Source organism: Macrobrachium rosenbergii, chromosome 13 (assembly GCF_040412425.1).
Source record: "Macrobrachium rosenbergii isolate ZJJX-2024 chromosome 13, ASM4041242v1, whole genome shotgun sequence".
In the NCBI taxonomy this organism is placed as follows: Eukaryota; Metazoa; Arthropoda; class Malacostraca; order Decapoda; family Palaemonidae; genus Macrobrachium; species Macrobrachium rosenbergii.
In genome coordinates, this window is record NC_089753.1 from 21006948 (window position 1) to 21019967 (window position 13020).

Sequence of the window (13020 nt, forward strand, 5' to 3'; positions counted from 1 at the left end):
ATTAATTTCTGAACACTTCTTGAGATAAAGGGGAGTTTTTGAAAATCTTTTGTATTTATGCATGCTACTGTACTGATAAAGTAGGTCAGAGGTGTTGGACTAGATAATACTGTATTAAAAATGCCCTGTGATTGGTATGTGAGTAAGAGGAAAACTTTTGGAAATAATTTTTAATGAGAATATAAATCAATATTTACCATCATCAATCCAAGACACATCTCGTCCATTGTACGCCTCTCGAAGCTTGCTTGTTATGACCTTCAGCCTCATAATTTGGACATTCATTTCAGAGCTTGGTGTTGCCTTAGTGCCATTCAAACTTGGTTTGGCATCATATCTGTTGATAATAGAGATAAATTAAAGTGAGATTCTATCCTAAAAGGACTAACACCCCAGAAGTTATACATATGAAATGAGGCACATTAAAAAATGACAAAAGATAATATGCAAGAGCAGATCACAGTTATTAATATTTCATAAAATTACTCTGTGATATACTGTAAAGTAACAAGTGTTAGATGCCATTATGAAATGTTTATTAAGGATAAACTGATAAATGTTTAATATATGTGATGGTGCTAAAATGTGTATATGTAAACATCTACAGTATATGAGCTGACCTGTAATTGAAAGATAAAAAAAATTCTTAGGCAAACAATAGTGCACTGTATGCAAAGAAAGTACTTCTTTGGGACTACTGATGAAAACAACATATATCACTGAATACACTAGAACAGTTGAAAATATATAGACATGATCAATTTGTTCAACCTGGTGGAGTGTTAACGTGCAGATATCCAGGTGAGAATGCCAGTGGTAAGACAGAAAAGGGTTTCCATGGTGGGAATGTCCAATGGTACAACAGAAACGTCTTCATAGTGGAAAACACTTGATATAATGTGAAGAGTTACTACAAGAAGTACCTTCATAAATTTTTGCTCTATTGTATATACAAATGGGATACGCCAATTATCATCAATCTTTAAATCTCTTTAATTCATCCAAGCTGCTGTTATTCTGTTTCTTACTGCCCTCTCTGTACATGTTTCACAGTCCAGTTTGTCTCCATGGTAGCAAACATTCTTCCCTTTCCTCCTCTAAAAACATGCCCACTTAGTAGTGTGCCTTACGTGGCACACTGTAAATGGTACTGAAGGATCTGAAGCATCCCACTGGCCCCAGCAGCATTGCTTTCATCCTTTTACATTCACCTGTTCCCTTCAGGTCTCTTCCTATTACTTGGCTGTTTAACTTTACTTTTTTCCAATTTTTACTTCAATAACCATGGTAAGCCTTTTGGGAGTCTAGGTTACTGACAGCAGTCCCATTAAACTGATTCAAAATAGCAATCATTGTGCTCCTCCCTCTCTCCCACATTTGCCCTTACACATTTCAGGTACTGAAAATCTCTCAGTGCATTCATATAAGGAAATCTGAATATTTCTTGTAAGACTTTGTTATCTTCAATGCAGAGAATCAAGTTTACTTCTAACACTCCAACAGCATCCATACAGCCACTTTCCTGATTTCATTTGCTTTCTTTTCAGTCACCATTTTACTGCAGTGATTTTCAGACTTCTGCACAATATTCCACTCTTCCACCTTTTAAATATTTCATGACATCTTCCTCAGATAGTGCTGTTTAAAGTAGGCCATCTGCCTCACCTAGAACTTCCTATACGTATACTGCTACAACAAAGGACTATGATGTGATCCTTGAAGACATCAACACTCAACTATCTAGATCTTGTGTACAACAATGGTAATGTAAAATCATGGCTTTTGAAATTCACATTAATTGTCTTGGTACTTCATCAAATGTGGCATTATTTCTTCCTTTTCACATGCAATTTCACTGTAGCAGCCTCCTTATAGACTGCCTTCTTGTTACTTAATCTGGTAGCTTGAAACAAAACCGACAATTTTTCATAGCTTTTCCTCCAGTACCTTCTCCAATATTTCCATAGCATGCTTGAACAATTTTATGCCATTACACTTCTCTGTATACTTCTCATATTTGAGTGCAACCCTTTCTTCTTTGTATATACTGCTGTACTACTCTTTCACTATTTTAATCCCAATACTTCCTTTTTCATGCTTCCATTTAAGATCAGCTCATCAATGATTGGGTCTCCAGTTACTTTAAAACAAATCAACTGTTATTCCTGATCAGCTTGTGGTTTTCCTGTTCACCCTGATGGGCTTTCTTGACCTCTTCTGTGGCTCCTCAGATTAGCCAATCATCTAGGTAGGCCACCAGTTAAGTTTCTTCTATCTTGAGCTCCCATGAAATAAGTAAGGATAGTATATAGACAAAGTGATGCAAACAATGTGTTTGTTCACACTTAACAGTCAAGGATCACCCTTCATTTGGATGAATCCTTCTTGGGGACACTAAAAAATGGTGGCAAATAAACATGTCTTTCTCTATGGCCCCCTTGTAAGAGGGGTCAAGTTTTCTTTTTTTTTTTTTTTTTTTTCTCCTTTAGAGGAGGGGGAGGGTGAGACCACCTCTACCCTAGCCCATTTAAAATTATACTGCTTCCCCAAGGGGAGGACTTCCACTGTATGTGATACTGAAGATGATGACCTCGACCATGCAAGTCCTATTGGGCCCCACCTCTTCCCTTGCCTTTAATATGCAGTCCAGGAGTTGATTTTCCTTTTCCCTGGTAGGAGTGTCTTTGTCCACTTCAAAAAAAAAAAAAAGGTGCTGCTGCTATCGATGTCCTTTCTTCTGTTGTTGGAGGGGATCCTGTAGGAGTGACTGGAGGCTTGTATGGCTTTGATTTGAGGACAAACAGTAGCTACCAAAAATAGGTTTTTCTACTGATCCCTCTGTCACTTCAACATCCTTCAGTTTCTATTCATTCCTCAATTCAGTGGACTTCTAGAATACTAAACGTTACTATGATGACCATAATATATGGTTTTAGATCCCTTTTCCATGATTTCCTTTTCCAGTCAACTGTTCTTCATCCCATCTCATTACATGTTCAAACCATCCAGTTTTGAGGTCTCAGCCTTTAACCAACCTCTTGACATCACATTTGCCCTTTCATATCTTTTTCCATTTTTTCTTAAAACAACTTTATCTTGAATACTTGCATTCTTATCTCTGCTGTCTTAAGATTCTAATTTCAATTCTCCCAATTTATCTTCTTTGCCCTTGCCATCTACCTTTTTAGCGTTGCTCATCATCCTGTACACCTCTCTATCCTCTGCCAGAGATTGAAGATTTTCTTCTCTGGAATTGCCTGTGGAACTGCCCTTGTATATTTTGACTCTCTCTCTCTCTCATGTCATGCTTTCTGTATGCATTCTTTAAATGGTTTCCAACACCTACTTATTTAAAACTAGATTTGCCATTTCTTTCTACTCTTGACTGAATTATTCAGTTTTCAAGTTTTTATTACCTCCTTCGTCATCTTTATTTTCTTCATCTTACACCCGTTTATGTTATGTTAGGCATGCCTCACCTAAAGAGGTGTAATCATTTTCCTTGATGTTTGTGCCTCTCACCATGTAATCAATGTGTTCCAACTACTCCACTCCTCCTGCACTTAAGTCTCCTACTATTATTTTCTACTCTGACTGTGGCAATTTTGTCACTGCATCTGATAACCTCACCCAAAGTTCTTGTTATTCTTCTGGTCTCTCTGCCTGAGGTACATTCACTACGAATGCAATCATTTTTCTTTAAAATAATTTTAACCTTTATTATGTGTTAATTCAACTCTTACTGTACCTGCTGGACCAGTAAGCCCTCCATTTTGTCCTGTCACATGGCCATTTCAAAAAAATTTATATCTCTCCTTGTCATTAATGACTTTTCCCGTCCCTTTGCATTTAACCTCCTTTAGTAGCTTTTCTTGACAGCATCTTCACCTTCTGCCACTCATTTCTACAACTGTTCTAATGTTTATTGTGCTAGTTTTCACATCATTTACTTCATTTATCTTTCCCATAGAGATATTTTCTTGCAATTCCTGCCTTCTTTATAATAGAAGCTATGTACTGAGGGTCATTGGCTTTGTGATCTACATTCAAATTGCCATTTGAAAAGATCTCACCACACCATATCCACAAATTACATAACAATATGATAATCTCTGCATTGTTGGAAAACCCCATTTACTGTATACAAGTGATCCCTTCCAATTTCTAAACAGAAGTCAAGATCCCTATGGATACAAAGAATAAAAAGTTTTAGTAATTGGAATTTTGCATCAAAAGTCATCTCAATCAAAATCGATGCTTTCAGGTCAGGTACGGCTTTAAAAGGTCAGCTATATAACAAATTCTCTGTTTTGCATCACTAACAGAAAAGTTTGAGGTTAAAATAACTCATACTGTACACATATCAGACTAATACTTACTTTCCAAGCTTTACACCAGTCCAACAATTAGAAGAGTCCTGCCTCATGGCATCCTTACACATCTTATTTGGCAGCTCTGTCCAAAAATCTCGAGAATTCTTTATCTGTAAAAATATGGGGTTTTTGTGAAAAATTTTCACAAAACAATTATGCTGCTGCAGATTAAAGAATTTTGTTTTTTTGTACAAAGACCTCACAATGACTTATCTTGCACAACATGGTTACTGCATAACAAAAATCACAACCAATTACTGTAATACCCTTATTTCTCATACATTCATTAGAGTTAAATACATCATAATCTTCAAACTATTTGACTTACTTCTTCCTTAAATCTACTGGCACCATGTGACAAGTAAAAAAGAGGATTATACCTTGAAATGAGTCACACAATAACACATCCAACTGTGAAATTCATTGACAATGGTCATTCTACCAATATAATATTGTAATTATGCCTCATAACTTCTGAAAACGAAATCTGTTTTGATTTTACTGACAATACTGAACTGATTTGTAACAAGATGAATAGTGGGTATATATGCTTGAAAATTATTCTCTTCTTACTTCCATGCCATGATTCTCAAAGCTGTGATATGGAAAAAAAAATCTCGGCAGATTAAAGAATTACATGTTAGGATTAACATTCTCTCAGCCACTGTATCCTTTGCTGCCTCATGCAAGACTATATTCGAGTACAAAGGCTGCAGATACTGACGATGATCCGAGATCTGATTTAACAAAGAACAATAAACCTAGCCTTCATTTTATATAGTAAGGGCTTCCAATAAAATTTTTGCACATCCATTCTTATAAAGCATACAAACTATGCTCTACAGTCTACATGGATGATTTAAAAGAATAAATTTCCTAAATACCATAATGCATCCATATCATAAGAAATGTGAAATATGTCAAAAATATGCTAACAGACTTAAAAGAATGTGCATTCTTTTGTAATGCACGGCAAGAGTATTATTACACTGATGTACAATACTATACCAAATTTTATCATTAATTTTGAAGGAAAAAGGAAATTCTTTGCTTGAAACTACCTTGGTCTTGATTTCATGAATGTGCCTGCTGACAGAAATGCTCTCAGCTTCTCTGGTGATATCTTCATCCTGGCGGGAGTTGGAAAACTCCAGAAACTCTTGAGATAGCTCTCCTGTGACAACCTCCCTTGTGTTGCGGCCTAGTCGGGGTGATCCACAGCCTTGAAATACCTGCAAAGAAAGCAACAAAGGGGTCAGTGCATTAATGCTAAAGGCCAGCTTATGCATCCTCTGTATAGAGCAAAAATGAAAACAATCATAAATGGAGTAACGGCAATACAATTATGATTGATGTATACAAATAACTATTCAAAACATTTACAATCAATTGATGTACTTTGAAATTTACCAAATCTTAACTCCTCTATGACTCATACTATATTTGCTTTTTTGAAACTGAATCTAAAGTTACAATTCCTATATAGTAAAAAAAAAAACTATTCTCTGTCTGATTAGTAAATGCTATACAGCCCATTAAAACTTAATCTGAGATTATTCTTAAAATCCAAAGAATCTATCAGAGCTAACTTTGGAACATGTCTTTTCTTTTTAATGGTTCTAAGGTCCTGTACCTTGGTTGAAATTTCATGACCTGCTTCTTGGAAATTCATTATGGCATCAGACACCTTATAATTAACTGGCTGCACAACATTTTCAATGTTGAAGGGGTTCTCCAACCTGTCACCCACATCCACCATGGCATCTGTAAAGAAAAAAATTGTAAAATACACCTTTAACTTATTAACGATTACTTATAAGTGTACAGTACTATATGCAATGAAAAGTTTAGTACCACGTACATCTCATTGTAGTTATTATGATACATTAAATATTGGTTTTGAATAATCCCTTGTCAATGACAAATTTCTCCAAACCAGTTGTTTTATATAAAACTACATTATCAAAAGCATTAGTGATAGCCCTAGAATATAATTTCCATAGGCCCCTCTCAAATACAAACTGCAATGAAAAGATTACTGTAGCACCTGTAAAACTGCTTTTACAATAAAGTTCACCTACCAACATATGCAATCCAATGAGCAACAAGAGGTTGATGGTGTGCTAAGCAAACATTAATAACATCTCTGCAGTAAGGCATACAAGCTTGGACATTCATGAGACCCGCACAGGTAGGACAATGGGTCATCCTCATCAACTCGTGTACACAAGTCTTACTAAGGTTCTCCTGCAATAAATAAAATAGGCTCAAGTCAAACTTTCCTTGTAATTCAAGAACAAATATTTTATTTTACTTAGATTTATATACTAAATTCTTATTAAAAAAAGATGTTCCAACAATAAGGGTAAAATGGTACGGAAAAATGCTTGATGTGTATTATATAATTCATCCTTGATAAATCAGTTACCAGCTCAAAATGAAGAGGGAGACTAACCTTGAGAACATTCTTAACCACATCTCGCCCTGTGGCAAGACCTTGAACAAATGTCCGTAATGCCACAAAACTTCGTTTTATCTGCGTCGTTAATTTCTTTGGGACTTCACCAAAGGGCTGCAGTGCCTCCATATGCTGAGTAACGCACTGCAAGTACCTGCAAAGTTCAAAATACCATAATTAAATATGGGAAGAAAGTACCTAAGTCCACCTGAAATAAAAATATGTTTTCAGTAATTCTGGGTAGAAAATGTTTACTAAGCTGGCTTTCATTCTAGGTCTCAGTTCATTTAATCTATTCCATATCAACATTAAGTAATTCAAGAAGAGGAATATATCATCTTGATGAAGTAAAGTTACCCTCTAAATGAGGGGATCAAAATTTTCATTTTAAATTTCATGGCTAATAATAATAACAATAAACTGAGGCTCTGTAAGAGAATATGGCCTTTATACTGTCAACATAATCATAGAATTTATGATCAAATTACATTTCTGACCATAGTAGAACATTACATTACATTACTCAGGAAGTTCTTTATGCTCTGAATTATGTATTGGTATAATTTGGAAAGAACTAAAAAGAACGTGTTTCCGGTTTGCCACTGAGAACACAATCTTCTTGTGATAACCTCAGTTTTTCTCTCGTGCGTGGGTTCGAATCCCACCAGGGCAGCAAAAGCTTGGTCATATAGTTTCCCTGAGGCTTCAGTACTGCCACTGGTGAGCATGTTTAAAAACAGGCGATAAAGATGTGAAGAGAACATAACGGCTATTAATTCAATACTGTACACAGAAACGTACTTGGGGGTGAATGAATACTGGGCGTTGAAAACGGTGAACATGCGTTGGTAAAGCATCTTGAAGAAATCGTCCATTGTGTCCTTCAGGTCCAGTTCCCCATGCTTGAAGTATTTCTCGAGGTTGTCGTATAGATTCGTGAAGACGTAGGCGTTCTGCTGGTAGATGATTCCATAGGTCTTGCTGAACATTTCATCAAAGCTTCTTCGGCTGAAGTTCAAAAGCTTTCCGAAAAGGTCTGCAAATATTAATAATACATTCTAATACAAAACACGGGAAATGCCCTACAAGCATCAACATACAATCTAAAATATGAGCCCACACAAAGAACACAGAATGTAAAGTATTTAATTTACATAGACCAAGGAAATGAATAAAAATGTATATAAAGTATTTAGAAATGTTAAGTGTACCATTATCTCAATTAGTTGAAGCATCACGGGAAATGTCATTCTTTAGTCATCATTTGGTTAAAAAAAATATTGCCCATTGATCACACAGAAGGGCTGAGAATTCTCATGCATGACTCAAAGCATTTACAATACCAAAACTTAAGCAAAAGTGAAGAATACTGCAGGAACCAACCATTTAATTTAACATTTTTCTTAGCAAGTAGACTAGCCATAGGGTTCAGAAGATTTTTAAGATTATTGTCGAATTCCTGGCGACTCTCGACACTCAGTTTTCGCTCCATGACGTCAGTGCAGCAGGTTGTCTCTCCCTGACACATCTTCAGGTGGTCACCTGGAAACGGAAGCAATGAAATTAGAAAAGAATACTGTATGACTGTTACGGCACTTACAAACTAGGTCAATATGAGACCTAACTATATATTTCAGCTGCTGTCTACTGGCGAATTTATAAAGGAGATATGTGGGTAAGGTATTTATGAGGTTAAATGCTTGTCCATCAGCAAATACAGCTGGGTTCCCTTCTTCACAATGACTGGCTAATTTGAGCATGATCCCTTAAAACTCACAGTCTCCTGATCCAAGCAGTACCTTGTAGTTAGTTGACTGTGGGGAGCTGCACCCAGGGTTAGAGGGGCACTTAAATCTAACACCTCCTGGAGGAGTTTCTACACTTAGAAATGGTGTTATGATAGATAATACAGAATATGCAGATGAAAGAAAATGCTTACTCACTGAGAAAGAAGCTTCTGAGGGAAATTCTTGTGGATTTTGTATCGATATTTATGAACACTGAACTGCCACAATTACTGTCAAAGTGTACCGGAAATGGATATTTGTCAGAGTTGTATCAATTTACAGTACCTTAATGCTGGCCAAAGGAGAAATTTTAAACTATCGAATTCCGAGGTTCAGTATTTTAGGTCTTTCTGAGAAAGGCTACACTTGCCACCTATCAACTTGGTTCTATATGACTGCACATTCTGAAAAATAATAAACTACGGCTTTATTCAGTTAAATGATAATAAATGGAATTTATCAAAAGGCTGACAAAATTCTAACTACCGTGGACGAAGTCAGAAAAATCTCCAATTTACACTGAAGAGCTACTGAGAAACCAAACGAATATGTAATCTTTTACTGGGCTAAATGTCAAACTTACATACAAGTACAAACAGAAGCGAACTGAAAGTCTGCGGTCAAATTGTATACATAAGCCTCTACCTTGCTTTTGCGTTCATAACCCACACATACACACAAGCAACAAAACAATCGATATTTCCCTTTCAATGCAATTTTTAAAAAGCGCCTGCTATCGACAATTATTCATAAGAGAGAGAGAGAGAGAGCGAGGCTCCCCAGTCGAGTAGGCAATATTCGCCTTTTGAGAGCAACATCAAAGGCGATGGAAAACCTCTCCTGGTTGCAATATGCAGGCGAGTCGCTGCAAACTTCCGAAGGGTGTCCAACATTTTCCAGACATTGGAGAGCTTTAATCTAATCATAAAATGTCCAAGTTTAAATGAATAAAGGCGCGTGCGCCAATACCACTCTCCCCCCTCTCTCTCTCTCTCTCTCTCTCTCTCTCTCTCTCTCTCTCTCTCTCTCTCTCTCTCTCTCTCTCTCTCTCTCAGAGCACCAAACTGAAATACGGTCATAGCGATGAGCCAGAAACTCGGAAGACTTCGACAGAACATAAACAGGATTCATATATGAACTTGACGATAAAAGTTGAATGTTCTGGACTTCATTCATAATTACTGTTCATTATTCATATACATGAATTCATACGAAATAGGAACTAGTAAATATACCAATAAACATCCCATGACAACCGATCTCTATAGGTCCTTTTAATAAGGGAAGATACCAAAAATGCACTCCCACCGAGGCGACGAAGTTTATAAGCATACCACGTGCAGTAATGATTGAAGCCATTCACCAAAGCAACTAAATTAAACAATCAGTAAAAAAAAAAAGAAAAAAAAAATGATTCCTTTGGACGCCTCTGTATATTTCCATCAAAAGGGGTTCGTGCAGCCACCAGACGGAAGACGGACTCTGTGAGAGGAGGCGTCTGTCCTCGGCGGGGCATTTGTAAGGAAGCCAATCTCCCCTGACAAAGAAACCGCAAACGCGCCTTCTCAAACTTTGCGTCTCCACAAACCTCCCTATCTGCGCTGTGACTTATTTCCATTGTACGTATGCATGAACATGTTTTGCCCTACAAGCAAACTCGTGTATGGAGTATGTTTAAACATGCAAAAGTACAAAAAACTTCGTTACATGATTATACACACTTGGCTGATGGCAACTAATTCAAAATGGCAGGTGAACGGTTCAGTATCACAAATAAAAGCCTACGAAAACAACTTTGCAAATTGCATGAAGACAAACGCCATGGTATACTGCGATTATCTATGTAAAAATTCGAATAAATGAAGGAAGGGCAAGTTCGGACTAACGTGATTGGAAGCAACAGACCAACCTTAAAAGATGGAAGATTGTAAGTCGGGGAAATCGCAAGAAGAGAGAGAATTCCAGAGAGCACGAGAACACCATAAATAGCGAGTGCCATCAACGTGGCTTCAGCCACGGGAAATTACAAAGAGCAAAACAAATGACATGATCAAAAGGATGATGATAAAAGAATGAGGCTTATCAAAGGCATCATTCTTTTCGAGGTCAAAATTACAAAATATATATTTTTAAAAGCTGAATATGTATAAAAGTGGAAGTGGGAAGCATTCATCAAAGGGTATAGGCTAACTCATAAAAATTCGGTGTTTCAACACAAAGTAATAATCACTACAGTACTCGTTTTATTAATTAAAAATTAGCCATGTCTACGTTATTTTTTCATGCGTTACGGCAAAATAGTGCCATAATCGTCATTATAAAGAGCGATTTTTTACTATATTAAAAAGAATCACATAAACAAACAACTACAGTTTTTATAACAAGAATAGCAACATAATTTATACAGTTTTCACTTCATAGGGAATATGAAATTCATTACGTTCGGCCGTTCCTAGTTTGATGGGCTCACAATTCAAGTTAATTTATATACAATTATGTTCAGTTCCACAAAACATACGCAATTGTCATAATTCTTATGCGGAACCTCTTTTCACCACATCCCCATATTCATGCTCTCTCTCTCTCTCTCTCTCTCTCTCTCTCTCTCTCTCTCTCTCTCTCTCTCTCTCTCTCTCTCTCTCAATAAGCGTAGTAAATATTTGACAACCTTTCTCCACTCTTGGTTGCTTCTGACGGATAAACCTTTCCTAAAAGCCACGAAAAGATATTGACCCAGAGTCTGTTTTTTTTTATTTTTTCTTTTATAAAGATTTTCATAACTGTTTCCAAACAGCCAATGAGCGGCTATCGACCAGTTTTTGTCTTGGTTCAGTTTGCAGACTGACGGAATCTAAAGTCATGAAAATGGGAGAATTTTTCCATTACAGAAATTTATCAAAAGAAGGGCTGCAAATGTGAGAAGGTGCTTTTGCAATACATGCATAAATACACCACCATAAACTGCATAAACCACATTTTAAAGCTAGGACGAAACATGATTCATAACTTCTGTTAGAGAGTTTAATCACAATTAGGCCATCAACTTTCTTAGTTGATGGCACCTGTGAGTAAAGAATATATTTTATTTTTTACAAATCCCATCCCAATTCAATGTTTTATTATTACAAGGAATAACGTTGTAAAATTAACGTTATCAAAGACTAATCATCACAGCTAGTCACCTTTATGACCCCACGTAACATCCGACAGTTATCGATCGCGTAAGATAACTACGAAAGAATTCATATAATAATGACAATAAGAACAACAGTGTACTATTTTGGTTCTGATCAGACCGCATATGACTATCTCAAAGGAGTAAACCTAACTCCTTCGTACACTTCCATACACAAAAACAAAGCAAATTCATTTATAGTACTATACTCTCTGTGTCTGCCATATAAAACAATTCTTGAAGGAACATTTTAATGTTATGAAATGTAGCCGGCTATGTTATATACGCGTAGAGAGAGAGAGAGAGAGAGAGAGAGAGAGAGAGAGAGAGAGAGAGAGACTTGCTTTCTGAGGTTGTGCAAAACGGAGAAAGAATCCTTTCTTTAATTGGAGAGTGCAATTCAGGGTGGAGGAAATCTTCCCTTGAATGCACGCACTATGAAGGGCAGAGAGACTGTTCTTTCGAATGATCGAAATAAAGACGAAATGAATTAAACAACGGAGAGAGAGAGAGAGAGAGAGAGGAGAGAGAGAGAGAGAGAGAGAGAGAGAGAGAGAGAGAGAGAGAGAATCTGAACAAGACCGGACTGAGGGCAAGAGCGTAATATAAATGCATAAGAAGGCGTTTCACGCATGACGGGCTCCACTCATTAATTATAAATGCCTGGAAGGAGAAACGAGGACTTGAATACGCATTTCGCATATTTGCTCCAGCAGTTTATGATAATGACACGAACGTGAAATGAGAGCAGTAAAGCAGCGTTCCTTCTCCTTCACTCCGCGATTTCCATGGAAACCCGAACAAGGACCACGAGAAAGGGAACAGCGAATGTCGCGTGGGAGGAAAACACACCTCACTATAATGGTATCTGGCACTGTGTATCGGAATGCCAGCATGTCTAAACCAATTATCAATGAGCGAGAGGCACCCTCTGAAATGTTTCTTAATCCGGAATTCCCCTCTCCGGACGGAGTCCAGGGGACTTCATATTTCCCCTCGTCCCAGTGCATGTTTTAGCACTGAAGCCCCTCAGTAACACATACCAGATTTAATCATTCGCAGGCTACCATCTCGACTATATGCTCAGCTAATCCAACTCCTTTGAATGTGTCCCCTCTCTCTGTGCGTGTCTCTCCATCACTCTCTCTCTCAAAACTGATACAAATACTTTACACACACACACACACACACACACACACACACACATATATATGTGTGTGTGTGTGT

The 13020-nt window shown here is 37.1% G+C and overlaps 1 protein-coding gene across 1 annotated transcript in view; it reads right to left on the bottom strand.

Moving 5' to 3' along the window:
* Window positions 1–13020, bottom strand: part of dlp (dally-like) — a 390852-nt gene that overhangs the window by 4501 nt on the left and 373331 nt on the right. The window contains exons 2-9 of the mRNA XM_067114476.1: window positions 8215–8373; window positions 7633–7867; window positions 6829–6985; window positions 6455–6620; window positions 6007–6137; window positions 5435–5605; window positions 4380–4483; window positions 198–337 (exon numbers count right to left, since the gene is read on the bottom strand). Of these exons, the coding sequence (XP_066970577.1) occupies window positions 198–337; window positions 4380–4483; window positions 5435–5605; window positions 6007–6137; window positions 6455–6620; window positions 6829–6985; window positions 7633–7867; window positions 8215–8373 (1263 nt within the window). The remainder of the gene's footprint in view (window positions 1–197; window positions 338–4379; window positions 4484–5434; window positions 5606–6006; window positions 6138–6454; window positions 6621–6828; window positions 6986–7632; window positions 7868–8214; window positions 8374–13020) is intronic.